The sequence below is a fragment of the Fringilla coelebs genome (assembly GCF_963513975.1).
Source record: "Fringilla coelebs genome assembly, chromosome: 6".
NCBI lineage: Eukaryota > Metazoa > Chordata > Aves > Passeriformes > Fringillidae > Fringilla > Fringilla coelebs.
Window position 1 is genome coordinate 37,468,288 of NC_140034.1, and position 26,857 is coordinate 37,495,144.

At 42.7% G+C, this 26,857-nt stretch overlaps 1 protein-coding gene across 1 annotated transcript in view; it reads left to right on the forward strand.

Moving 5' to 3' along the window:
• The window catches only part of RPAP1 (RNA polymerase II associated protein 1), a 35,630-nt gene extending 25,344 nt beyond the window's left edge, over positions 1 to 10,286 (forward strand). The window contains exons 17-24 of the mRNA XM_084207989.1: positions 72 to 181; positions 2,037 to 2,232; positions 3,133 to 3,282; positions 3,726 to 3,868; positions 5,002 to 5,806; positions 6,549 to 6,725; positions 7,397 to 7,453; positions 8,211 to 10,286. Of these exons, the coding sequence (XP_084064115.1) occupies positions 72 to 181; positions 2,037 to 2,232; positions 3,133 to 3,282; positions 3,726 to 3,868; positions 5,002 to 5,806; positions 6,549 to 6,725; positions 7,397 to 7,453; positions 8,211 to 8,366 (1,794 nt within the window). The 3' untranslated portion in view covers positions 8,367 to 10,286. The remainder of the gene's footprint in view (positions 1 to 71; positions 182 to 2,036; positions 2,233 to 3,132; positions 3,283 to 3,725; positions 3,869 to 5,001; positions 5,807 to 6,548; positions 6,726 to 7,396; positions 7,454 to 8,210) is intronic.
• The last annotated feature ends 16,571 nt before the right edge of the window (positions 10,287 to 26,857 follow it).

Below are 26,857 nucleotides of genomic sequence, written 5' to 3' on the forward strand. Positions count from 1 at the left end.
TGTCTCTTTGCTATCACTGGATGCTATCGTCATTCACTCTATTTTCCTGTCATTGTCCATGTCTTTTACAGCCATCAGTCAATCCAGTTGACTGCTTAGAGGAGCTGGAGCGTTTGACATCGGAGGTGCTGCAGCCCCTTCTCAGCCAGCCAGCCATAGACAGCATGTGGGACTTGCTCAGGTAAAACCATTCCACTGCCAAGATACTGTTGTCAGAAGCCAAGGGAGCCCCATTTCTGTACATATCTATGTACTATGTGACAATTCTCCCCCCTCTCTTCTCTTTTCCCTGTGCAATGTGCCCCAGGTATGGGAGTTGGAGTGCAGTAGGGCTGTGTCTACATCCTGCTTTGTCCTCTCACCCCTCACAGAAAAGGCATGATGGCTGCAGAGGTTTGCAGCTCCTCCTTTTCTACTGGTGCTGCTGCATCTCTGCTTTGCCACATAGCTGGGGTTTTCATATCAATTTCAGATTATTTTTGTCACTCTTGGTTTTGATTCTTCTTTGGTTTCACTGGTCTAAAAAAAATAACGCAAGTAGCTTTTACATGAGTTGCTTTTACATGATGAGGTGAGTGTGTTCATGTACTGTTCATGTTCTCTGTGTGGTGCTGCTTATATGAAAGAATTTAACTAGGTTCAAATCTTCAAGCTCCTGCAGAGCTTCACTAGGGCTTTGAAAACCCCTGCAGAGCAGTGAAGAACAGATACCAAACTGTTCTTGCAGACGTTTGGGTAACATAAGCTCTGGCTCTGGGAACAGTTAAGCGCTGCAGATATTCTGTCTTTCTGCTGTAGAGGGAGCCTCCTTACTAGGCTGTGATTAATCTTCTGGAGTTCTTCTGGAGTGGGGAATCTAAAAGGCCTGACTTGCAGTCAGAGAGGCGTCCATCTGCCTCTGAGAAAATGTGATATAAAGGGCACTTGAAACTTTTGTTTTCAAGTGGTATTTGAATGGCCACCAGTTTGACCCATGTTCTTTCATGACTGAAACTGAGCTCTGAAGCTCTTGGCACTAAAGCTTCCAACACAAGAGTACTCATTAGACCCTTTTCTGCCTGTCCATTGAAGACAATGGATTTGGTTAGGCTATAAAAGCTCATCCACAAGAATTCCTGCTGTTCTTAATACTGGCTGGTAAAAAACAGTGACAGCTGATCTCTGCCCTAATAGTTTTACAATTTTGTCTAAACTTTCTGGGCAGTTTAGGTCCAGGAGTTCAGGGTACTTTGTGAGCCCCACATGTGTTTATGCATCTCCTACATGTAATACCAGTGGTAGGAAGAGCAATAAAACTAATTTAAGCAATTAGTTTTCTGCCATAGAGTAATGATATGGATCTCTGACAGGGTTTGCCCTATTACCCCATTACCATTGAGCAGCTTGCTTGTGATCACTCTTCTTTGTAGTGGTTCTTACCTATACAGGCATGATGTATCTACTCTGGGCCCTGCAAGCACTGCTGGTGTGGGAATTTGTAGTTTCACCTGCAGAGAACACACACGTCAAAAGTGGTCTGCAAGTCATGTCCATGTACATTAAAGCTACGTTCTTTCTGAATACAGTTTAAAAATATGCATTTCATTAGTACATAAAGGGCAGCATTTTTGCAAAGTCAATTTTAGATATAATCTGGCTTTTGGTGTTGCCTACAAGTTTATTATTGAAATGTCTTGAGTGGGTGGGCAGCCTTATTAGCCTGGCATGCGTATGAATGTGGGGAACGGCGTATATTTTTTAAATCAAAGGTCCACACTTTCATGTATTTGACATCAGAGATGCGTCACTGCATCAGTATTTCTGCTCATCATGACCAATTTAGCTGAAGAGTTCCTGACAGCTCCCTGGCTTTAGCTTGTACGGCAGTAGTGCTTGGTGTACCAGCTGAGACACTGGCTTATTGCTTTCACTGTCTTCGGGGCTTCCATTTTACTGCAATGTGTGGTACAGTTCAGATAGATAGCAACATTTCAACAAGATAATTCCTCAGCACTATGAATGCTTTTGGCCTAACCCCTCTCTATTTCTGCACACAGGCCATGTTCTGCTTTGTGCAACCCTCTGACCTGTTCCCCAGCACCGGAATCTGTCAGCAGCATTGCATCTCTGAGTTGCACTGGAGGCAAACCTCCTTTGAGCCTGGTTGGCTCCAAGTCACCTTTCCCCTTCCTCACTGCCCTCTTATTTCTCATCAATAGCATCACTCACATTCACAAGGGCCTGACCAACAAGGTGAGAATAAACCTTTTCACTGTAAATACTAGATGAATGTTGATATACTTGTAAGGGAGGTTAGTATTTGTACTTTCCCAGGCATAAAAGAGATGTTAGAAGGACTGTTAAAAGCAAATTGTTGTGCATTTTTGTTTTAAAAATATTGAAGTATTATAGAGAGAAACAGCCTGACTTTCAGAAAAAATAGGATGAGGATCAGAAAAATATCTTGTCTTTGAATTCCAATATTCAGTTGACACCAGGAAGCTGGAATTACAGAGCAGGTGATGCTTAAAGGATGTATTTATAAAGAATGTTGAGAAGAGTTGAACAGCTGTTGTTTGGCTAAACTTGAGTGTCAGTGGAGGAAAAGCATGGTTGAAGCATATATAACAAAGAAAAATGGGGTAATATTAAAGAAGAGAATGAGTGCTACTGAAGAAGGTCCTTCCTACTTTGGTTCATTCTGAATTTTTAGAATGAGTGAGTCATGGAAGGTTTCAGACTCTAAAGAGCAAATGTCTGAGCCTTAGAAAGATGGAATACGTAGCATAAGCTTTCTCAAAGCCTTCCTGTGTGACCTTATGTTGAATTAGCTGATTGGCTACTAATGGAAATACCTGGCCAGACGAGGGAAAAACATTTTAAGCCCCTGGCCAGATTTGTGCTTTAAGGAACACTATGGAAAATGTAGGCAGTGACTGTTGGTTATCTGTTATGGGGATCGTCATGATGGATGCCCTGAGGAAGAAAAGCAGATATTTATTAGGCTATTTTTAAATATGGCTTTTGGAGTAGCCAACAGTAATAGTCATGTGGGAGGAGGTAAGGGAGGGCCTTGGACAGGGCTGTGTTTTGCTTTCCTCCAAACACAAACTACATTAATATTATTTGTCTCCACTTGTGATTCCTTTATAGTACAGCTCCGTGCTGGGCTTCAGAGGCTTGAAGGATTATCTGCATCAAAGCTGGCAGACTGGACCTCCCTCTGTAACTCCCTCATCTGCGTGGATCCTGCGCCATGAATATCACCTGCAGTACTTTGTGTTAGCGTTGGCTCGGAGGATGGTATCATTATCAGTTCTTTCATTTCTTTCCCCAAGGAACTGACTTCACTGACAGCTGGTCTTCATGTCCCTGTTCTTTCTTGTATCTGACTTAGGTCTGGTGACTCTTCTGCTGACTTTTATGACCCATTAGCAAATAACATCTTGCCAGTTATGGATGTGGGGATTTAGTTCCAAAACACTTAGGTTGGAAAAATTATATTTTTTCCTTTCTTTGGGATAAAATAAGAACAAAGTTTTGAACTGTGTTGCTAAAAAAAAAAATCTGACTATCTAAGGCAGTCAGGGGAAGCAGAAATATCTTTTGGTATGAATGCTGCCAGCTCTTGCAGTCTGCCTCAGTCTTTCACTTTGCAGTGAGATCTGTGTCTTGTTTGACCCTCCTGTCCTTGTTGATTGTCTTGTTGACAAATGCTTTTATCTTTTGTTTTCTTTCCTGTACAGGCAGGCACTTGTCCGGATTACACCCAGCATGCCTCACTCCATCACTGTGTTGCCATGGCATTGCTAAGCCGTCTGTTGCCAGGGAGTGAGCATCTGGCTCATGAGGTCCTACTGGATCTTGCCTTTAATCCAGAGTTTCTTCCGTAAGCTTTGCATTTTTTCCTTTTCCTAGTCTGGTATGTGGGAAAACATAGGGAAAAAGGAAAAAACACATTGGCACTGCAATTTTGTCAGAATTTTTGGCCTTTAACAGGACCTGTAGTTAAATTTTACTTACTCATTGGCATATTCTTCTCTGATGTACCACTGTTGAGAAATGTGACCAATTTCTTTTGATTTCCTCAGTGACAAGGCTTGTGTGATTCCTGATTGAACTGATCCTCCCTAAGGCCTAGCATCTTCCATCCTGAGAATAGGGAGTCTAGAAAATAAATGAGAATTTGACATAGCCTAAAAGCTCAATGAATCTTCCTCAAACCCATATTAATCAAGTTTGTTGATTTGACAAATGCCATGTCTTCCACTTTACACTGGAAGAACTCATGAGCATCTCAAATATGAATCCTCTCATATCTGGGCAAGAAGATGGTAGCAGTTTATCTTGTGCATCTCAATCTGTTTGAAATTAGCCATGGTGTATCTCTGTAGGAGGTTGAACCAAGGTGCTGCAAGGAGGTACTATGTTTTTTCAGAAAGAAGGAAAATGTGTTAATGGATTTGTTTGTGTGTTGGTGTTTTGGTTTTTTTGTTGGGTCAACAAAATGGTCTTTGGTCTGAGATTGTGGCATATGGGTTTGACAAACACCCTCCACATGCAGAGTTTCTATCAGTCTGTATGGCTCCCCTGACCTTGCCACTGCCAGCTGCAAAGCTTCTGTTTTGAGAATTGTCTTACTAGTTTGTGTAGGCCTTATCTGATATGCAGTATTTCATCTCAGCACTCTCATGTCTGTGTTGGCAAGTAGTCTGCCTCTCTGGACAAGAGGTTTCAGGCTCTGCACTAGACTGGCATTGTGTGGAGGGTTTTCATGGCACAGCCTCAGTGTTGCTGACTCCAAATGTAGTTCTGGGAATTCCCTCTAAATACCAAAGTAGCTGATGCTTTATAAACCCTCTGTATTAGAATAGCTCAATGATGTAGAAAGTGTTGAGTGCTCTGCCTGTACTACTCTTCCTGTTCCAGGAGGACTGTAGAGATGAATTAATATGATATGTTGTTTGTTTGGCATTTCAGGTTTTTTTTGTTTGTTTCTTAAACTGTTGTTTGTCTTTACAGTGAAGGGAAAGCTGGTGGGCCAGAAGCAGCTGACTTCTCTGATATTCTGCATCTGGGCACCAGTGCCAAACTGGCACAGCCTGGCTCTGCAGCAGCATTTCTTCCAAAGGTTACTCGTGGTGCCCTGCTGAGAGAATCATACCAGAACCTGCCTTCCATTCGTTCCTGCTACCTCTCCCACTTTCTCCACTTGCAGCCCACCCTTATGCGTTCTCAGGCGTCCTACCAAGGGCAGAATTACCTCATCCAGTCAATGCTGCTTCCTGAGGCCAAGGGGCCCATTCTGCCTTCAGACTGGCCATTCTTTCCCCTTATCAGCCTCTACAACAAAGTGACTAATGCAGAGACACGTGGGGCCATAATGAACTCTCTCCCACTTGATCTCATCAACACTGTGACCTGGAACCTGCAGTGGGTCTTGTTGCTGGAAACCTGGCGTTCTAAAATCCTCCAGAGCATCCCAACTGCTGCCAAACTTGCACGACTTATGTGTGTCTTCCTCACTGGCAGTGACCTCTTTCTAGAAGCACCAATCCACTGCTACACAGCTGCCCTTCTCTCTGTGTATTGCCAACCCAAGGTCCTGGACTCCCTGAACTTGGATGCTCCTCTCCCTGGTTTGGCATCCTTCCACGATCTCTATATAAATCTCCTGGAGCAATTTGAGGGTGTCTCTTTTGGAGATCCACTCTTTGGAGTCTTTGTTCTTCTACCTCTACAGAAGCGTTTCAGTGTTCATCTGCGTCTCTCTGCTTTTGGGGAGCACACAAATATCCTGCGGGCGCTGGGAGTGCCCTTACAGCAGGTAATCCTGGCTTATGGTAATTGCCTGTCACTGTGTATTTCTGTGTTACTACACTCTTACCTGTGATTCTCCAACCTTGATTTGTGTGTATATGTGGAGGACAGTAGCTGTGAGATTGCTCAGTCTTCACTGGAAACTGTCCCAAACCTTGCCTGGATTAACTATTCAGAACCTTCTGATTTATAGAAGGGCTGGTTGCACCCTGTGTTCTGCTAGCAATTACCTTTCCCTTAAGTAAGTGTTTTCATAGCTTGGTGAGAAATTTTTCCTTGCCCATGCATAGACAAATAGTCATTTTCCCTCTCAACCACCTTTCCACGTATAGTTATACTGGAGTTGTGCTCTGCTGAGTAACAGCAAGACAACTTGGTCTGTCAAGTGTAGGACTGCATTTCTTTTGAGTGAGCAGAGCACAAGAGATAGAATTTAGCAGTGCTGTCAAAAATACTGTCTTCTTACTTTTAGTGCTCATCTTATCTGTGCCAAAAATCAGCTGGAGTGATAGGACCAGTAAAATATCTCTCCATAAAGTTGAAGAGGTCTTGACAAGACTTTGTCAAGGCATGTCACATCAGTCAGGGTGGGCTGTAGCAGCTCTGCTGCAAATGGGGATCATGCTGCTGGGGTAACATTGTGTTACAGGAGGGCATGCACAAGGTAGGGCGCTCTAGTCATGAGCTTCCTCTCACCACTTAGACCTTGACAAAAATTGTAATGTTACCTCTGGATGGGTTTGTTGCAGTTTCCTGTGCCTCTTGAGCGCTACACTTCCCCTCCTGAGGATAACCTGAACCTCCTGCGACTCTACTTCCGAACGCTGGTCACTGGTGCGCTGCGCCACACCTGGTGCCCTGTTCTGTACGTGGTGGCCGTGGCTCATGTGAACAGTTTTATTTTCTCCCAAGAAAGCACAACACAGGTGGGTAATGGATAGCAGAGCTTAAGGGCTGCAGTCGTTGGGTTTTGCATCTGCTCTCCCTGTAAGTCCAGTGTGCCTTGCAATGAATCACTGACCTTTGGGATTTGAAAACAAAGATTGTAAGCAAATGTGTTGAGGACTCGTCAGCTGTTTGAAGATCCACATACAAGGCAGCAGCTTTTGTTCATTTTACCCTAATGCACTTGCATTAATGGTAGCTATTCCTAAGTCTTTGAGGTCAGCAATTGTGTTCTGGGGTGTGGGGGGAAGAATAAGCAGAAAGAATAGGGAAGGTGATCAGCCAGAGAGAGCTTGTAATAGATTTGGCCTTTGCCTTAGCAATCTTGAGGTGCATAGTACTCTTTTCTTTGACTTTGCTTAAGTAACCAAGCAGAAGCCCTCCTATGGCCTTGAGGCCTCTATCAGTGAACAGTTGTGCTAACAAGACTTCACCTCTGATCTGCAATTCTACCTGAAGGTTGAGAAGTCAGCTGAGATTCAGATCAGGGAAAGGAGCAGAGAGGCAGGATTTAAGTGATAAGACATCTCAAGCACTTTCTGCTGGAACAAGCTGCTCATCATTATAATGAACAAGCCATCCTGGAGTGCTGTATGCCCTGGGCAAAGGTGTTACTGCACCATATTAAGGAAAGTATGTGTTTTGTTCCCAGGAGACAGATGCTGCTCGGAAAAGCATGCTGCGGAAGACATGGCTGCTGGTGGATGAGGTAGGATTTGTAAGATTCAGCTTGTGCTGCTGGGAATTAAGTTTTCCATACGTGGTACTCTTACAGACTTATATTTAGCTTTGAAATTTGTGTTTAATTATGTTGCTAATTTGACAATGAGAGGAGATTAGCAGCAAGATTTTGGCCTGTAATATCTATAAATACTCTTAACCAGTTCTTGTAGTAATTGACCTCAAAACACTGAGCCTGTTGGAGCTTAGATGAATTTCCTGTACTGTATTTCCATGCCTCTTGTCCAAGCAGCATTATATCTGGATAGCTAGAGATGTTAGAGGGATGATTGTAGCACAGTTATGAATAGGTGGCTAGCAGTGATCTTTCTTAACTCTTAGTTGGATGCTTCCCCTGAAAAGAACAGGACAGATGTAAGGTTTCTCTTTTTTTCAAGGAGCTTGCCAAAATCTGTCCTTTGTGGTACAGAGCTGGGTCATTTGGCCCTCTGTGATTTGTGTCCAGGGTAAATTATTAGATCACACTCAAATATCCACTTCAGTTTCTGGCAAGAAGTCATTGTGAGGGGCTGTTGAGGAGACAGTGGAGTTCTGTTTAGAAGAGGAATTCTCCTGCAAAAAAAAAGAGTGAATTTTAGTGGAAGAAACTTGCCTTTTATAGCTCTTCTATTGATGGTGATGTAATTAAATATCTTGGGCATGATGGAATTGTACTATTTGCAGATTTGCTATGTTGTGTTGGAGATGGTGGAAAAGATTAGGTACTTTTCTGTTCTGTTTTTCAGAACTTGAAAAAGCACCTGCTGTACTACAGACTGGTGAATGCAGAGAGTCCTTTGGGATTTGACCTTTATGAGCAGCTCCCTCCCATGCGACTGAGGTACCTGCAGATAGTGACACAGAAAGAAATTACAGAGAATGCACCAGCACTCGACTCATAGCAAAGCACTTGTGCAAGAAGAGGGCCAAGGTGAAGAATGGAAAAGCTCAATTTATACTTCACTGATGAAACTACTTTCAGTTGATATGGTTTTAGTGTTTTACCTGGACACTCTTGGCATCTTTGCCTAGTGAAGCACTAGTAGAATGCTCCCAGCCCTGCAGAACATACATGCTATCAAGATATGACAGCATGTATGTGTGTGACCTCTCTGTGATGGATGATGGAGCATTTTCCTCCATTCTTCTTCAAGTTGTTCTGCTTCTTCCCAGAGGAGGTGAGAATGTATCTGAAAGGCACTGGACTGCTGAATAAACTGAAGGGACTGGAAAAGCTTTTTTGTTCACTCAGGCTAGAAACTGGGTTCTCAGGATAATGTCTGTTTTTCCCAGATCCTTCCATTGCTTTTTTTTACCTCGGATTTTGAATGGTCCTTTTCTTACACTATTTTGTGCAAACAGAATGACAGTGTGACAGGGAGGAATCTGATCCTGAGAGGTTTTTTTTTAACATATACATACAAGCAGTTTCTCCAAGGTAGGGTTCTGTGCATACACTCAGTAACACAGATGTATTGTGTCAGACCTCTAAAAAATAGCAGTTCCTAGTGCAGTGATGCAAACACTGAATATCCTCCCTTGGCTGTCTTTTGGATGGTCTCTAAACTGCTTTCTTTTCTCCCTTAATTTGGTTACATGTATAACAAGATCAAAAATAAATTTTTTTTGCAGGCCAGAATGCTTGGCAGTAACCACCCCTCATTAGAGAAAAGAAAAGTATCTGCTTGTTTAGTTAGACTATGTATTGGTTGCCCTCTGAAAAGAATGCAATTTAAATTTTGAAGTGGAGTCTCCTAGCTCAAAGCTAATTTTAAAAATGTTTAATTTGATCCCATTTCTACATCCAAATTCTGAATTGCAGCCTCGGACACAAGGGCTGCAAATACAAAGCCCTAAAAGGCCCATTACAAGTGCCACATCAAGCCCAGAATTTCCTCTGGGTATATGCTCTCACTGGGTGTTCTCTTTATATTTTTACTTGGTCACTCTGGCAGGCTTTTGTTTGCAGAACTTGACTTTTATGAACAAAACTTTTAAAAGAGATTTCTGATGTTTTGTTCTTATGAATAAATTCCTCTGGAAGCTGCAGGGTGATACCTGGTCTGAAGAGCTCAGCCTCTGTCTTTACCTATCAACAAGGCCAAGCTAGCTTCCCTCTGAAGAAACCAGGCCTGTATTAACCTTGCTCCAGTGAATGTCCCAGCAGCAGTGAGAATCACTGTTAATAGGCCCACTTGTGACTGAAATTGTTCGTACAAGAAACAAATTCCAACTTAATAGAATCAAAGAATCATTGAGTTTGGAAAAGACCTTGTGTCCGACCATAATACAGTATCTTTCTTTCACCTGACAGTCAAGTGTTGCTGTCCCCTCAAATGCCTGCATAGTCACGTAGGGCTTAGGGCATTTGTGACTGATGTTTTCTTTGTATTGGCAATTTTCTAAGTGTACCAGTCCCCTTCCTAAGTTTGCCAGAAAATAGCCAGTTTGATCTTTTTTCCCCTGTATTTCAGATAGGAAATGGGCAGAACTGATGTTTTCTTTTTCTTCCCTTTTGATGTGGTTTCTATCTGCAGCTGATCAGTGTCATGTAAAATAACAAAAGACAGTGGTCTAACAGGATTTTTAAATTGTTGTTAATTATTTTTAAACTATTTGATGTGATTAAAAGTTTAATCAAAGTCATTCAAGTTTAAATCTGTCTAGATGGTGAGAGCCCAGCAGCTGTCTTTCTGAACAATGGATGGTAAAATTGAAGGACTCCTAGCTGCCCACTTAAGAGCAGTCTTCTTCAAGGACTTTACCTTTTTCTTTTAAGAGTTTCAGTTATAAAATCTCTTCTGGTCCTTTGTGGGATGCAAAGTTGAATTTTGTAATGTGTACAGGATGAAAATAAATATTTTGATAGCTCTGCAAGAGTGTTTTTAAACTATGAGAATGCTTTGTTTGAGTCTTTCTTGAATTTGGGTAGTTCTGTTTGCAGTTTATCAATATCTTGGGACAGCTGCTGCCTTAAAGAGTTCTGCTAAACTTTGGAGCTCTGTAAGAAAGCTCCTCAAGCCAAAAATTCCATCCTTCTGGTGTGATGGGTCAGTAACACAGTGTACCGAATTCTGTGTGTACTTGGGGAAGGTGCAGGTGGTATGATGTGATTTGACATGTGCCCCAGGTGGGAGGACTGTCCACAGATGGTATTTGAAATTATGATGCAAGTATCAGCAGTGGAGAGAAGGAAGAGAATGGATCCCAAATAGTTCTGCAGGCACAGTGATACACAGAAAATTCCAAGGATGCTGCATATGAGCTGTAAGCTTTCAAATCATTTACTGTCCCTTGAGATGGTACATTAATTTTTTGAAGGCTTTCAGCAATTTTGTATGGTATTTCTCCACAGAACACTAGAGGGCATTGTTTTATCTAGTTTAAAGGCAAGATTTCTCAGCCACAGTGCTATTGGGACCTGAAGAAAAACCAAACACCCTTATACATTGTTGGAATTTTCTGCGTTTTTTATTTTTGCATGTACTTTTGGAGCAAGTGTGGAGAATTAAATGTTTTATGTGGTGGGTTGTTAAGAACCATACAGTGCTTTGACAGCAGGAGCATTTGTGAAAAATCATGGTACAGTGAATGTAAGGTTTAAACTTAAGCTGAATGCAGTCTGAGACAGGACCAAAGCATGCCTACTCTGTTCATACAGTTTAATCCTGGTCATGGTAAGAGAGGAGATGAAGAAAATTAAAACTGTCCAAAAAAACGGTTGTGACTTCTTGACTCCTTACTGAAAGCTTAAGATTTCTTTGAGAAGAAAATAATTCTGCTGAAATAGGACCCACAAATAGGTTTCTGGTGTTGAAGTGGTTCTAAGTCAGAATAATATAATATTGTCTGGTATCTCTCATCAGAAGTCAACAAAACCAGCAACAACAACTATAAAAATTCCTGCCTGTCTTTTAATTCCTAAAAAGAGCTGCCAATTTTCTGATCCTTTGTGGCTAGAATATGCTTGATTTCATCCAAGCTACTGGTGATGTCCCATGTGGATAAGAGTGGAATCTCTATTGGTACAAATCTATCATGTGCTGGAAGGCAGCAGCAATGCGGTTTTAAAAGCAAATGCTTGATTGGACTGAAGATGAGTTGAAGATAATCCCTTTAGCATTGCTGTTGAGTAGGCAGGTGAGAGGGTGTGGCTGTCACAGGTTTGCATCCTATGACTTGACTGGCATTTTACTGAATTTTCCTTTACATTTTGAAAGGGAAGAAAGAGCTCTCCCATCAGCTTGGAAGCACATCCTTTTGTGCTTAGAAGAAATGGAGTTGATTTGTGATTCTTCAACTGTGTGAGTGGTTTGAAGTCCTGGAGTTTAGAATCCATATGTGGTGACTTGGCTCACTTTCCTGAGTAGGGATGGTTCCCAGAAAGATGTAAGCAGCTTGGTAGCTGGCAGTACTGCACACTGAGGTAGGACAAGGCCTGAGAGAAGAAAGTAAAGGGTGAGGCTAGAAAGAAATCAAAGCAGAACTGAAACCATACTGTATGGGAACTTTTTAACAGTACACATAAAGCATTATATAATTGAAGGACTTTCATTCCACTGTATTTACTGACTACTTCAGTTTGACAGTGAAATTTAATAATCCATTTCTAGACTAATGCATTCTGTCTGGCCACTTAATGCTAGGCAAACCCTAAACACCTTTTGCTGATGAAGTCATGGACAAAGCAAGCCATAAGATGTGGATGTATAAATACACTGTGGGTCAGACAAGTACATTACTTCTAGTGTCAGACATAAAGTAGAGCAGGAAGTCATGTTAATCACTACTTTTACTTCCTAGTTCTGCAAAATTCTTGGAAATTTCTCACTGGTGAAGTGGTGCTGCCATCAGCTGATGATCATATTTGGGAGGCAAAAACATTTTTATTCCCCTTGGCTTACAGAAGCTCATATCAGCTTTACATTCACAAAGCTGGCTTTCTGGTGTTCCTTGTTTAAATAATTTTATGGTCATTTACTGGTCTTTGCCCTAGTTTTTGAAACTGGCTTCTCCTCTCCCTTTGAATGGAGAATGTGCAGGAAGCCCTGCTCACAGAAATGCTGTGTTTTGCATGGTTAAGTGGTGGTTGTAAGCAAAGACAAGTTTGCCACAGTGTGCTCCCCTCCCTGTCGTGATTGTCATAATCTTGAGTCGGGAGCCAGCTCAACAATGCTGTGTTTAGGTTTCTGGCCAGCTGCAGCACCAGGAACTCCAGCTCAGCCTGAGGATGGTGCTGGAGGAGCAGGCACTGCACAGCTGTATTGAGTCTCCAGCCATCCCTGGCCCCAGCAGTAACTCTGTGCAGGTTAAATTAACATAGGTATTTTAGACCAAACACACCTGGCCCATCTTCAGGTTTATTTGTAGATGGGGGTAACCAGCAGATACCAGCAGACACCTACGGCTCCAGAGAGCAGATGAATGTCCTTTAATCTGTGCCTGGCCAACTTTCTGCAGTACATTGTTGACTGTCGAGCAACCAGCTCACAAACCCATGAATACTGGTGATGAATATTCCCAGGGAGTTCTGTGTATGGACATTAGAACCAAGTCTGAGGCGCAGGGGCAAAGCTCAATGCACTCCCCCCTGCCCTAGTCCAACAGGGGTGACAAACCAGACCAGCGGTGTTACCCTCATTGCAAAGCAGCAGTTTGTCCTGGCCACGACAAAAACGAGGTTTGTGCAATGTAGAAGTACCACTGATGTCAAAGCACGGCCGGATCCATGACAGTGTGTGCTGGAATCAGGTTTTAGTTGATGGCTCAGGCTGGAGGAAGGTTCTGTGGAACAATCTGGGTGCCGGGGGCCGTCCTGAGGGGCAGAAGCTGTGGGGCCGGGCAGGTGACAGGGAGCACCTGGGCCCAGCGCCGGCCCTCAGCGAGCGCGCGAGGGGCCAGCAGCCGGTAAATGCCGTGTTCTGTGCCTTTTATCTGCTTCTCTGGGGCGTGGGGGCCTGGCTGAGGAGAACATGGATCAGGTTGGTGAAGTTAAACTGTGTGTGTCTTGTGCTGGGGCTGCTATGGCTGTTGTCCTTTTGGGTCTGTGCTGACAGCACTGCCTCACGTTTGCCTCAGGGAAGGAGGGAGGCCTGCCTGAGTCCTGGGCCTGGTGGCCATCCTGCCCTCAGCAAGAGCTCTCTTTGGAGTGCTTTGGGGGCCCTGGGTGCAATGAGGGGGCTCTGGCAGGATTGCTTGGTATGGAAAAAGGAGGCAGGAGAAGCCCAAACCTTGTGGTAACTGAGGGGACAGGAGTGCAGGTGCTGGAGGTCCTGCCACAGCACAGCCTTGTTCCCTGACTATAGTGACCAGTCTGAAGCTTTGGGCAGGGACAAAGAGCAGGCTTGAGCGAGCTGGTGGGCTTGTAGGGTGACTTGGCTTTTGCTTCTGAGTCTCTCAGGTTGAGAGGAGTTTTGTGATTCCTCTTCTCTCTTGAGTTTCCTTAAGTACTCCATGGTGTTCCATCTTTCTTGTCCTTCACGAGACTCTCCTTCCCTCTCTTTGCCTTTTTATTTTTAATTTTCCACCATTTTAGTAACTTCTAGTTCCCTCTTGGCTTTTCTCACTCTTTTGGCTGTTTGCAGAAGCAATCAGTAATTCAACAGTTAAACTGGAGAACTGAGATGTTGTTACTGAGTTTGAGGTGGAAGCTCACATCTCTTGAGTTGTTCATCTGAAGGTCTGGGCAGATGTCCATAAATAACATGCACAACATGCCTATTTGGAAACCTTACAGCAAAGAAGTCTGTAACTTTGCTTTTAAGACTCAAATTGCCGTCTGGTGTAAGCGCAGCACACCATTTGGGTCTGATCTGTCAGATATTTGATGACTCTTTAGCAATTAATGTATTGGATCTGTCTTCTGAAAGGGAGGCTGACGCTTGTGTATCAAGTGACTATTTACTGTTCCTGCTTCAACCATGCTAAACTTTTGCCTCAAAAAATGAGTGTCTCCAAAACAGTATTCCAGGTTTCCTCAGTGCATGTGGACTTTCCTTAACAGCTTTCAGCACAATGCATGTTCAGGGAGGGTCTTTAATATCTTCCAAGTAGCAGGAAGTGCAAAGAGCTCTGAATTAAATTAAGGTATCGCATTGCTGGCAGTGAATTGTAGTTTCAGAGGGATGTAATGCACCATGATGATACAATGACAGCCACTGGGAAGGTATGTTGTTAGCATCTTTCACAAAAAAGCAGCTTGCCAGTCCTGGCATCAATGTGTCTTTCAATATAGATTATAAAAACACAAATTTAGAATGATACAAAAGTTTCCTAAAACCATCATGCATCTCTTGTCTCTGACATGAGTGTCAGCTCACTCAGAAAATGCTAGTTGTGCTGCCACCCAGAAGACACCACAGATGGTGGCTCATTTTTGTTCCTCTTGTCTGCTGTAAGATTGATCATGTTTGGATTGATGAAATTATTTGGGCAGGAGCTGCCATTGCTCTCCTCCTGTCTGTCCAGTGTTAAGAGAAGTGGGAGGCAAGGGGATATAAAATATACTTTTTAGTGTCTTTCTCTCTTTGGTACTGTTCTATTAACACTTAAAATATTTATGGAGGAGGGCGTGGGCTTGCTGACCATGCTTCCTTGCAATGAGCTCTTATCAGCAAATTTTATATTTTATAGCCTTCTCTGGGCTTTTTTTTTTTTTTTTTTTTTTTTGTAGTGCTACGATTTGCAAATTAAAGTTAGGATGCAGAACTCTCAGTATTTGTTTTCATCAGTGGCTAAATAACTGCTCCTGTGCAATGCAAGTCAGAGGTTTTCATTCTCAGTGTACACTGGAGCCATGAAGGCCAACCATTGCATTGTTGGAAAAGTTAGCAGGTGCTCACCTGCATTTTGCAGAGCTCCTCTAGAGTTAGTATATTATTGCCAACATTGTTTTAGGGAAAACAAATTTTCTTCTTGTATGAGTCTCTTCTGCTACCAAGATGTGATTATGCAACCTCTCAATTTTGCAACTTAACTTTCCCTTTGAACAAAAAACTTTTGCTTTCTGCTTTTTGCAGTTACTTATTTTGGTGATTCCTATGCTAGCTGCAAATGGAAGAAAGAAGCAATAAGTCTACAGCTAGCATGGGATTCTTGGCCTCTATTTAAACAGAAAATGCAATTTTATAGTCAGACTAAACCCTTGCCACAAACAGATCCTCCCGGGAATAATACTAAGGTACATGGGATATAAGAAGGTGATTAGTGACAGCCAGCACATCTTCACTAAAGGCAGATGGTGCCTGATGAATTTGGAGGTCTACAGTGAGGTTATGGCATTGGTGGATTAAGAGAAGAGCACTGACATCACCCACTTGGACTTGTGCAAAGCATTTGACACTGTCCCAGATGGCATCCTTGTCTCTAAACTGGAGAGACATCGATTTGATGGATGGACCATTTGGTGGATAAGGAATTGCCGGGATGGTCATGGAGAAAATATGATACACTCCAGAAAGACAAATAGCCTCAGGTTAAGGTAATTTTTCATTATGTGGGAGACCCCAATTGCTGTGTTAACAGCTCTTCTTATGTGAAAGCTTTTCCAGATTTTCTGAGGTTTCCACTTTTCACGTCACTGACAAAATTGTATCCAAAATGGAATTCTTATTTTCTGGTTCATCCTCACCAGACTATTTATGAAAAATTAATTGTTATAGGAAAAATGTTCTCAGAGTGTGATAAATGTGTTTTGTGGCTTAGTTCAGCTTCTTTTTTATTAAACACATACTCTTCCAACAAATTGTACTAAATCAGTAACTGGAGAATATTCCCACAGTCTCATTACTGCACGCTATAAGCTAAACTTTACCAGTGCCTTTTCGGCTTGCGAGCTTTTCCCCACTGTGAGAGGAACAAGAAAGAGTGAGCATGAGAGTCCTATTGGGGTGCTGTTCTCTTGACTCCCATGCACAATTGTTTTACCAGAAAAATATTGCATGCATTGAAAAAGCTGCTGTGTGCTCCTGTTCTGTAGGCTCAAAGCATCAAGTGTAACCGTGAGAAATAACTTGTTCTTGGATCCTTTTGCATAAATTGTGCTTGGCTTTTGGTTACATAGTCAGACTGCTGAGGAAAATAGTGAAGATCAGGAAAATGGTAGCCTAGTAGGCTTTTTTGGTGAGGAAATCTTAGATGTTTTAGTTTGACAAGATGGAGGTGAGAGCGTCTCTGTAATCATCTGCATATAAGCCTTGATCTTTTCTCCAAGGAATCCAGTCTTAGATCTTAGTGGGAATGGAATCATGGCCTCTGTTTAGTAAACCAAAGGATTGTGTGAGGTACCTGCTGTAAGTAACCGTAATTGAGTGATGCTTTGATAACAAGCTTTCATTTTCATTTGCAAAATAATAACAGTTGCCTTGACAGATAGGTGGGAACAGATAGCTCAAGTCAAAATAAACCTTGACTGAGGCACGCTGACACAGGCACTCTTACGTGTGTGCGGGTGTGCTACTGTTAAAGCACTATGTCTCTCAAAGCTTAATCTTTCTGGTGACAGGTGTGATTGTCCTCTTACATTTTTATTACAGTAAAAATCCACACTATTTTACTACATCCATATTTCAAGTCTTCTGTAGCTTGAGCCATGTGCCTTCAGGAATTTATTGCTGCTTTATTCCTCTAAGAGATAATTATTGACTCTTTTGGCTGACTTACTGAATAGCACAGTTGATGTTGTGTGTGCTTGGTTTTGTCTGCTCTCTCATCCACTCCTATGGATTTCCATATGGAATGCACTCCAAGAAGTTTGGGGCGTCTTGCGGTGCTACTTGTAAAGAAATTTTGAAAACAGGACAAGTTATGAATCCTCGTGGGTGGAAGCTGGAAGCTCTACTTGGGAAGAACTTGTGTTTCCCTTAAATGCCTATCAAAGAACCCTATCCTTATGTTTTGAAAATTTAGCGGTTTGCACCTCCTGTAGTTTCACCTACTGACCACTGATGTGTTCAGTGGCCATAACAGAGGCAATATCCAACTGTCTCAGACTTGCCCCTTTGAATCTTGTTCCATAGGCTTATTCAGTGGCACGGGTATATAAACATTCTGCTCTTCTGATTTTTTAATTTATTTGTTAGCTCTCAAAATTTGGGAACATCTAATTTCTAGCTACTCTAGTGCGAAAAGTGTTTCATGGAAACTGAGTTGTGCTGAACATGGTAATAAATGCCTTTTCCATTTGTTGTGGTTTAGGAATGGTACTCCAATATTTAGTGCTCCCACTGAGACTCTCCCGAACCAGATGCTGCTTGTTCCCCTTCCTCCCCACTCTGATTGAAAGCACAAAAGGCAGAGATCATGGTTTGAGATAAGAGCAACCACCCATGAGATAAGAAAACAAACAGGAGCAGTAGCAATATTAGAAACAAGAGGTATAGGACAAAGAAATGACAAATACCAGCTGGCTCTTCCCTACTACTCAGAGTGCCTTTCTCCACCCTGCTAATTATGTGAGGTGGTATCAAATAATATTAGGGTCTGGCCACACCACACTCCTGGCTACTGTAAAAAATTAACTGTGTTCTGGCTGAAACTAGGACACCAGTGCACTGTGCATGTCCAAGTTCCTTAACACATACTGAGGTTCATAACCCCCATGTAGGAGTGGCAGTGAGTGCATATAAAAAGATCACTTTATCTAATGCTGAGATAGGGAGGACTCTTTTAGTATATTACAGCGCACAGAAATGCCACAAACTATTCTAGCCTGGAGAAGAGAGTGCTGTATTTAGATAAATCTGTAAGATTGATTTAGGTAGTTACCTAAATTGGATTGTCTCCAGGCCAGTGGGATTAAGAATCCGCTTTTTGCAGAAAGTGTTATGAGGCCTTTAATGATCATACAAGGTCAGGACCCCGTTTTATGTCTCATCTGAAAGACCATGAACTTAAAACTACTGATCTGTCACTGTCTGATCTGACTATCTGTTCTAGAGACTGCTTTATTTTAGAAGAGATTTGTGTAGCCAGGAGTCTAAATGCCATCAAAGCTTTTAGTTCTTGCTCTGTTCCTTGCCTGAGGAGGTTTCTAACAAGTTTTATTATGAAATGTTGTCTTGGGTTTTTTTTCCCTTTTAATGGCAGCCCAAAAATGAGGCTGCAAATAATATTTTGCAGTTTGTATGTCTGTCATTTGCTGTACTGTGCACAGAACTGCTTACTGATCTCTGCCTGAAAATTAGTTAGTTTCTGGGTTGTTCAGGAGGGTGTGCAGCTCTCAATACTTTTTCTGGGTAAGTTCATCTTTCTGCCTACATGGCCACCTCTCTGTGAGACCCCTCATTCCCCCTAAATGCAAAACTGCAGCCACAGCAAACTGCATAAATGTAGCAGGAATGCGTAGACTATGCCAGTCCTGCTTTAAGCATGCACAGGTAACTGGATTCTGTGTGCTTGTGTACCCATGTTAAAAAACCCTCTACTTATCATATAAGCAAAATCTTTCTGCACAGTAGTTGCACTCTAAAAAGGCATGTGTGAGGAGGTTAAAGAAACTCTCCTTCCCATCTATTCTCATCACATTATATGTAACTTCCCTATTTTTTTTCCGTATGTTGGGACCCAGCTCCTAACCGGATTGTTTATGTGGTGTGGCCATCTGATTCCCACCCTCTTCTGTACACCTTTTCATGTGCCCATATGATTTCCACATTGTCCTCAAAGGCACACTCACTGTAGTGCTGCTTGATAGCACAAAGTGTGTGTTCCTGTGATTCCTGTCAAGAGCCTGTTTGGCCTGCAGCAGGGAAACCTGTCTGTGCCAGACGTTATCTGAGACGGGAGAAAACGGACAGAAGAAAATGCTCTCCTATTTCAGTGTGTCCAAGGAATGAGCTGTGCCAAGTTTTTGCATTGATATATTACGAAGTTTTGCCTAGCCCAAAAAAGACATTGCTTCGCGTCATCTTAGTTTTTTGCAGCTTCATTTTAGCAGCAGCAGAGGAGGTGAAATTGAAATCAGAAGGTCTTAATTTCAGAGAGAAGTAAATGTGTTCAGAAACAAAAGGCTTTTCTCTCTTGAGTCACCAATATATTACAACTCTTGATTGGATTTGGAAGCTATTTAGGATGCCTCAGTTATATGGCTGGCTGGCAGTCTGGGTAACCTCATCACTGATGTGCCCATGAATGGCAGACTGTGAGTTGGTCACACCATACTGTTTGACTCATGGATTCTGAAGGTCAAATGCAGCAGCCTTGTTTGAGGGACTTGGTTGGCACCAGCAGTGAAAGGGATACAGGAGTTCATAGTGAAATGTAGCAGCAAATCAGTCCTTTCTGAAGAGGTGGGTGGAGAAAGAAGCCAAGTACACAAAATGAAAATATGACTGGTGGTATTGTACATTAGTCAGAGTTTCTGAATCATCTGGGGAAGTTGTGCCAGCCAAGCCTATTTGTCTAAAGGAAACTTCTTGTCTCAGAGCTGAGGTGGCAGAGCAAACCTGAAAGGCTTGTTTGAGCTTTTGTGACCTGTGCATTCTGCTGTTTAGAACAGAACAGAGTAATCAAATTTCCTGACCAATTCAGGGCTGACCAAAGTAAAGCAGGTTATTAAGGGCATTGTCCAAACGCCTTTTGAACACTCTCAGGCTTTGGAATTGAACACCTCTCTAGGAAGCCTGTTCCAGGGTTTGACCAAACTTTTTGGTAAATCAGTGTTTTCTAATGTCCAGTCTAGACCTCCTGTGGTGCAGTTTTGAGCCATTCCCATGTGTCTCTGTCTCTGCATCACAGGGAGAAGAGCTCAGCAATTCCCCTCCCCTCCACACCCCCCTTCCCCCCCCCCCCCCCCAATCCCATCTTCAGGAAGCTGTAGAAAGCAATGTTGACACCCTTTGGCCTCTTCTCCAAACTAGGTAAGCCCAAACTCCTCAACTGCTCCTCAGAACATTCCATCCCCTTCACCAAATTAGCTGCCATGCCCTGGTCAAGTTCAAGGACCCTCACTTTCTTCTTAAATTATGAAGCCTGAACTATGCACAATATTCAAGGTGAAGATGCACCAGTGCTGAATACAGCAGGGTACCTATGTATAGTGCCCTGCAAGGCCTCTTGTCCTTCAGGAGTCAACAGCACCTCTCAGTTTGGTACCATTAGCAAACTTTCTAATGGTGCATTCAACTCCTGAGTCCACATTCTTGATAAATACATTAAACAGAAGGGGGCCTGGAATGATCTCTGAGAAATGCCTTTAAAGCTGATGCTTCAAAATTTGATCCTTGACTTGCTCGCCCTCCCCAAGTTTTTGTTCCCCCCATGCCCAGCATATGTCGAAGCAGACCATAAACACTAATGCACTGAGTAATTTGTTGCCGGTTTGAAATGGTTTGCTTCTTTCTCTTGTTTGACAGATGAGAAAATACAGCACAAACTGCAGGGACTGCTCTTGCTCATCCTTTAGGATCCTGATGAGGTGCACCTGCCTCCATGACTGACTCCCAAGTCACTGCTGCTGAAAGTGCACACAAGTGCATTCCAGCTCAAGTATTTTGATAGAGTAGTTCCTGGGGAATCCTGCAATCCAGTCAATTTGAAACTGTGCGACGGAACAGAAAGCAAATGTATGGAGTGCTTGTGTGTTCCATGGGAACTAGGCAGTGAGTAGAAGAGAAGTGGGTCTCTGTTTGTGTCTCTGCTGAGAAAACAACTCTGCTATTTCTCCCATGTCTACTCAGTCTGGTTGGAGCCAGCTGGCCAGTTACGCATCCCTACTGGCCACAGAGCATCTTGCTCTTCTGCTGTCCCCCTCCATTAAACAGGGAAAGGCATGGGAGCCTGAAATTGACAAGTGGGGAATGTCTGTGTAGGGAACTGGTAAATAGCAGCAATGAGGCTGAGGAGCAGAGTCCAGGCACAAGTATTGCTGAAGGGCTTGTTCTGTGCAAGGCCTTGACTAATGACTGGGGAAACAACAAATAGCCCATTAGTTCACTGATGCTGCTAATGTGGAAAGTGGTGTTGAATACCACATAAATACGAAGGCAACTAAAATGTTGAGATCTGGACAGAAGTCAATACAACAGGATTCAAACAGGGGAGATCATATGAAGCTTAACTAAAAAAATAAACCTGTCCAAAAAGGGTTGGAGAGTGGTCAGCCTGGTCTCCTTAGGAACAAAGTGCCAGCTGAAGCCATTGGGCTTGGGTGTGCACACTGGCCTCTTCCCAGGGATTGAGGTCCCAATAAGATGTTCTATTTTATGCAATTTGGAGCTGTGATCCAAATGACATTCCATGACAAAACTCCCCTGAGCAAAATTGCTCTCTGAATGAGTAGAGAGAGTTTCAAGTACAGAGTACAGTGCAATATTTCACATGTGATGATGTGGTCTTTTGGGTAGAGTTCAGAAAAGAGTCAGAGAGCTGTAGAACCGTGAGGACCAATTTGGGAATGCTGAAAGGAGCAAAGTAGGTAATTGCTAGACTATACACAAATAATGAAAATAAAATGAGCAATTTTATAATAGTTTGTAACCAAAAGAAGAGGAGAAATAGTAAAGACAAACTGTATAGGGAGGAGAGCTCCCAGAAGAGCAGTGGGGATTAGTGGGAGAAAAATTTACACAGAAATCATCCCTATTGTTTGTGTTTTGTTTTGAATAAAGGACTTGTACAGAGAAGGCCTAAGGCATCCTATGCTACAGTAGTCAAAGTTCCAGAAATTTTCTGATTAGATTGAGGTTAGAAGTAAACTTGAAGATGCAATTTCCTTGTGTGGAATGTGCTTGGAGGCATTCTCTTCTGCTTGAGAATAAAAAACCCTTAAAGAGCAGTGACTCCTCTTGGATCCTTCCCATTTCTACTTTGATTGTGTTTGTTTTCATTCTTTTCTGGCTGGAATGATACCTCCCCTTCAGTGTATATTTTGATGAGGTGTTCAGGTACAAATGTATTTTCCCAGAAAACCTCAGGCATGTCAAGCTGCAGCAAAGAGACATGTTGTGGTACCAGATTGTGTGGCACCGCGAATCCTCTCTGGACTCAAGTGTGCAGTTCATGCTGATTTGCCTGAGTGGTTCCTGGAGGCAGTCCATACACTTCAGAGGCTGTGCTGGTAAATAACACCACTTCATCTCTTCAAAGGATCATGGACATATTTGTTTTCTTAACAAGCTATTTTCTCTGACTAGGAAGGGCAATGCTTTTTTTCCTTTCAAATGTCCCTGAGCTTTTGGTTGATTTTTTGGCCATCTGTTTTTCCAGAGGTGATCTTACATCACTTGGCCTCTCCCATTTTTCTCTGTTCTCTATAGCCTGCTCTGTGGAGTGCCAGGATGGAGGGGTTGTGTCCTTGTGCCCCAAACACCTTTATGTCAGTCTATTCCACCTAATTGGTGCAGTTGGTTTTGTTTGATGGAATAATTGCAAATTCACTTACTATGCCTAGGGCAGGGGCAGGAAGAAATCCATCTTTTATGTCATTAGAAGTTCAGACAAAAAAACCCAATCCAAACCAGATTCCCTTGGGGGCATCTGTGGCTTTTAATGTCATTTACGTGTAGCTTGTTTTTTGCTAACGAACAAACTGTTTGTTTAGGGCTCTTAAATGAACCTTCAGCTTCAAGGGCTGCTACTGAAATAAGGGAGAAAGAAAGAGAGCAGAAGAAGAATGTGTAATGCCATGAGGATATTCATGTGAATTGTTCTTTTTTTTTTTTAGCTAGAGGAGCTGCTCTACTTTGTAATCCTCAAGCAGCTCCTCTGTCATTTGCAAGGTCAGGATTTTCTGGCTCACTTGGAGAGGATGCTCTCTGACCAATGAGGCATGAAATAGCAGTTGGAGAAGGGCTTGATAAATATTGATTCAGAAATTGCCATGGCTGCTGACTTTGCGATTGGCTTGTTTACCCAGCAAAAGGAAGAGGAATGGAAAGAAAGTTGTCCATTTCTCAGTGATGGCGGCACATGCATTTTTCAACACCACCCTAGATATTTGAGGGGAAAGGGTTTGAAAGCTCAGCCCAGTAAGTTTTTTTAGGACGGCATTAATCCATCACAGCAGATTAGACTTTGGAATCCTTCCTGCTGCCAGGAGCCTTCCCTTCTTAGTTTCATTATACTCTATGTAGATGGCTACACTGGCCCTCCAGGAGGAGGAAAGTTTTCCAATGCAAGCAGGATAGGCGTTTTGCTACTTTGGGGCATATCTGTGCGGTGTTCAGACTCAAATGAGAACACACTATCTGTGCTTTAAGCTGAATGAATTATGTCTCTCTTGCCAGCTCTGAGCCTGAATCTGTGGTTCCCCTTCGAGTGGTTTATGTCTCTTACCCTGCTGGGTCTCAGCAGTATGAAATGTGAACCAGCAGAGTGTTATCAGACCATTTCAGTATTCTGCATTTTGCTGTTGTGCCACTGCTAACCTGGTATGAGGGACCCAACATTCAGGTTTCCTTTCTTGCCAACTAAAACCTGAACTGAAAGCCAGAATTATGGTAATTAATTCAAGCTCAGTGCTATGCCAATGCAGTTGCCAGGTTGTTGGAATGTCTCAGAGTACGGGTGAAAATGAACTCAACATCTGATGGCTGGACTCAGTGGAGGCATCCCCTGGGTGAGCTGTTTCCAAATGCCACCTGAGCTTATGGCAACCCTTAGCAGTGTTATAGGGTAGTCCCTTTGCCACACACTTGAAAGGAATCCTATGCTTCTGCAGTGCTTCCAATCCATACTTTTCCTGTTAAATATTAAATTCACACACAAATTGTAAGAGGCTATCACTGAGTCTCTTCTGCCACAGGAATTTTAACACCACCTAATCCTTCTAGTCTATACTTTCGGTGTGTTCAAACCTCTGCAAGATTAATGGGTATGATTTTGTTTCCATTTAATTTCTGTTTCTTGATAAAGATGCTTCAATTAGAGAGGTGGCTGGGGACTTTTACAGAATCAGGAGTTCTCCAGATTAAGTGTGTTGAATGCATGTGGTGGTACTGAGAAGGCTGGGAAAAGAAAACTTTGTTCTGAAGTGCTTGTGGTCTAGGCAAACAAAAACAAAAAGGAATGGGAGAAACCAAGCACTGAGTTCAACTGTGTGGAATCATTTTGTGAATAATGAGTCAATTGAAAAAAAAGGGAGCATTTTTTTGTAGTATTTTCATTAGTCAGTTTGAATTTTCCGATGCTTTTGACTTGATGTGTTGTTTGAAAGCCCAAAATTCACAAATAATTTACAGTGATGAGATGGAGAGCTTGTTCCTCAGCACTCTCCTGTCTGGTAGCTCAGTTGTCCTATGACAGCCTTAAGTTCTGTACCCCAGCTCTTAATATTTGTGCTCTCAACACCAGAGCTCAGGACCCAGAGGAAAAGCTCATCACTAAGATCTGTGTAGCCTGTCCTATGGAAGTCCCCAGGCCCAGAATCACCATCCTTTGACACACCAATCCACCAGTGTCCTCCTAAGCCAGCCCTGCCCCTTCACAGCTGGGACCCCAGCCCCACAGGGACAGAACTGAGGTCAGTTCCTTTCAGCACAAGGTATCACAGTGGTCTGGTCACAGAGCTCTCTTTGCTTAGCCCTTTTCACCTGGCACACAGGTCTTCCCTACTGCTCCTGTATCCTTGATGTTGCCAGCAAGGGCAGTCAGTCTTTCTGACCATGCACATGAACCCTTTTGTACCCTGCTGCTGTGTGCTGGGGGACACCCCTCACAGGCCAGGGCATAAGTGCATCCTGACCCTCTGGAGAAGGAAAGGAATTGAGAAACAAAAGTATATGGAAGCTGGTGTAGGCTGCATAGAGACAGGGCTCTGCTCTGCCACAGGCACCTCCTCGTGCACTCGCTCCTCATGACTGCTCTTCTTGGATTAATAACCTTCACAGGTCACTGTGCAGTAATACCTAAATCCTGATAACCTCCTTCAACCTGCTTGGGTAGTGAGCTGCTTCTAGAGAGAGACACCTTTTTATTAACATCCAGCTATAAAGAAATATGGCTGTGGGTTGGAGCAGGGCTGAGAGGGAGCGGAGCAATGGCGTATGGTGAAAACACATTTGGGAGGCTTATGGGTGTATCTTTAAAGAAGGACAGGGCATACAAAATTACCACTGGAATAAATGACACTGATACATTTTGGGAAACACAAGCTGTTAAAACATAGATACAGTGACACTGCCTTTTTCTTGCTAAAAGAATTGGTTTAGAAAAAAAAGTCTATTTAGCATTGCCCAGAGGTCAGAACATGAAGATTTTCAAACTGAGTTTTCAGTTTTATTTGAGCTTCATATTTAAGAAGGACGGATTCTAGCCAGCATATTGTACTCAGCTGCGAGAAAAATGCATACAGTACTGTCTTCTAAGATGACTTGTCAGTGCAGGCTGAGTTTTCAGGTGGTTTAAAAAAAGAAAGTCTAATGTAAAAACAAAACTTTACTTTCAGTGAAGCAGCAATAATGTACTGGTGTATTGCTTTTGAAATTGCATAGCTGTTTGGTTTTTTTTTTGTTTGTTTGTTTGTTTGTTTTTTTAATAGCTGCACTAATGCAGGTTTTCCACAGTTGCTGGGTTTTGTACACCAGCCTGTTCTTACAGGAGAAACATCTCATTAGTGGATATTTCTGCAAACCAGCTTGGTGGTGTTTTACAGCTTTGTAACATTGCTTATCAGATACTGTAATATTAAGAAACCACTTCTCATCCAAAAATGAATTCTTCAAAATCGAAAAGAGGGGTTTGTCAGCCTGGCTGATATGATGTTATGATCATGCAAGAGTGGTAGGAATGGATTAATCTATTTAAGACTTTCTGTTGCAAGCCTGTGAAACTACAGACTAAGCAGTAAAAAAGCTGAAGAAATGGCCCCTGTCAGAAAGATGCTACAGGTGAAATGTAAGACTGTAAGATAAATATGGTAATACCAGAAGTGAGAGAACTTTTCTAATACTTTAAAACAGGGGACTAGGTGGTTCTTGTCTTCATAGCTGGGACATTATCAGATTTTTTCTCAGAATCTTCATTTTTTCCCAAAAAGTCCCTGTCCCTTAGGCTAAAGAGTCACTGGAGTTAGGAAGTCCTGGCCACTGCTTTCCATTCCGTTCTTTGGAGTTGTTAGTTCATTATGAACAATATGCTGCTGTTTCCTTGACAGGTGAAAACTGGCCACAAGCTGGTTTTTCTCAGAGGACTCTCAGTATTGGGACCTTGCTCAGGCTTTTGGTATTAGCAAAGATGAGTGATGCAAGGCTGAAATGGTCACCTCCAAGCAAGACATGCTACAGGAGAGTGAGTGGGTCTCTCTTCTCTGTTCTTGCTCAAAACCTCACCAAGGCACTTGATTGTTCTACATTTTGAGCTCATTTTAAAACCTGGCATTGATTGTCTGGCCTTAGGACAGTTTGAAATACAGGTTTCCCACCAGTTGCTAGCAGAACTGCTGTGGTGTATTCTCAGT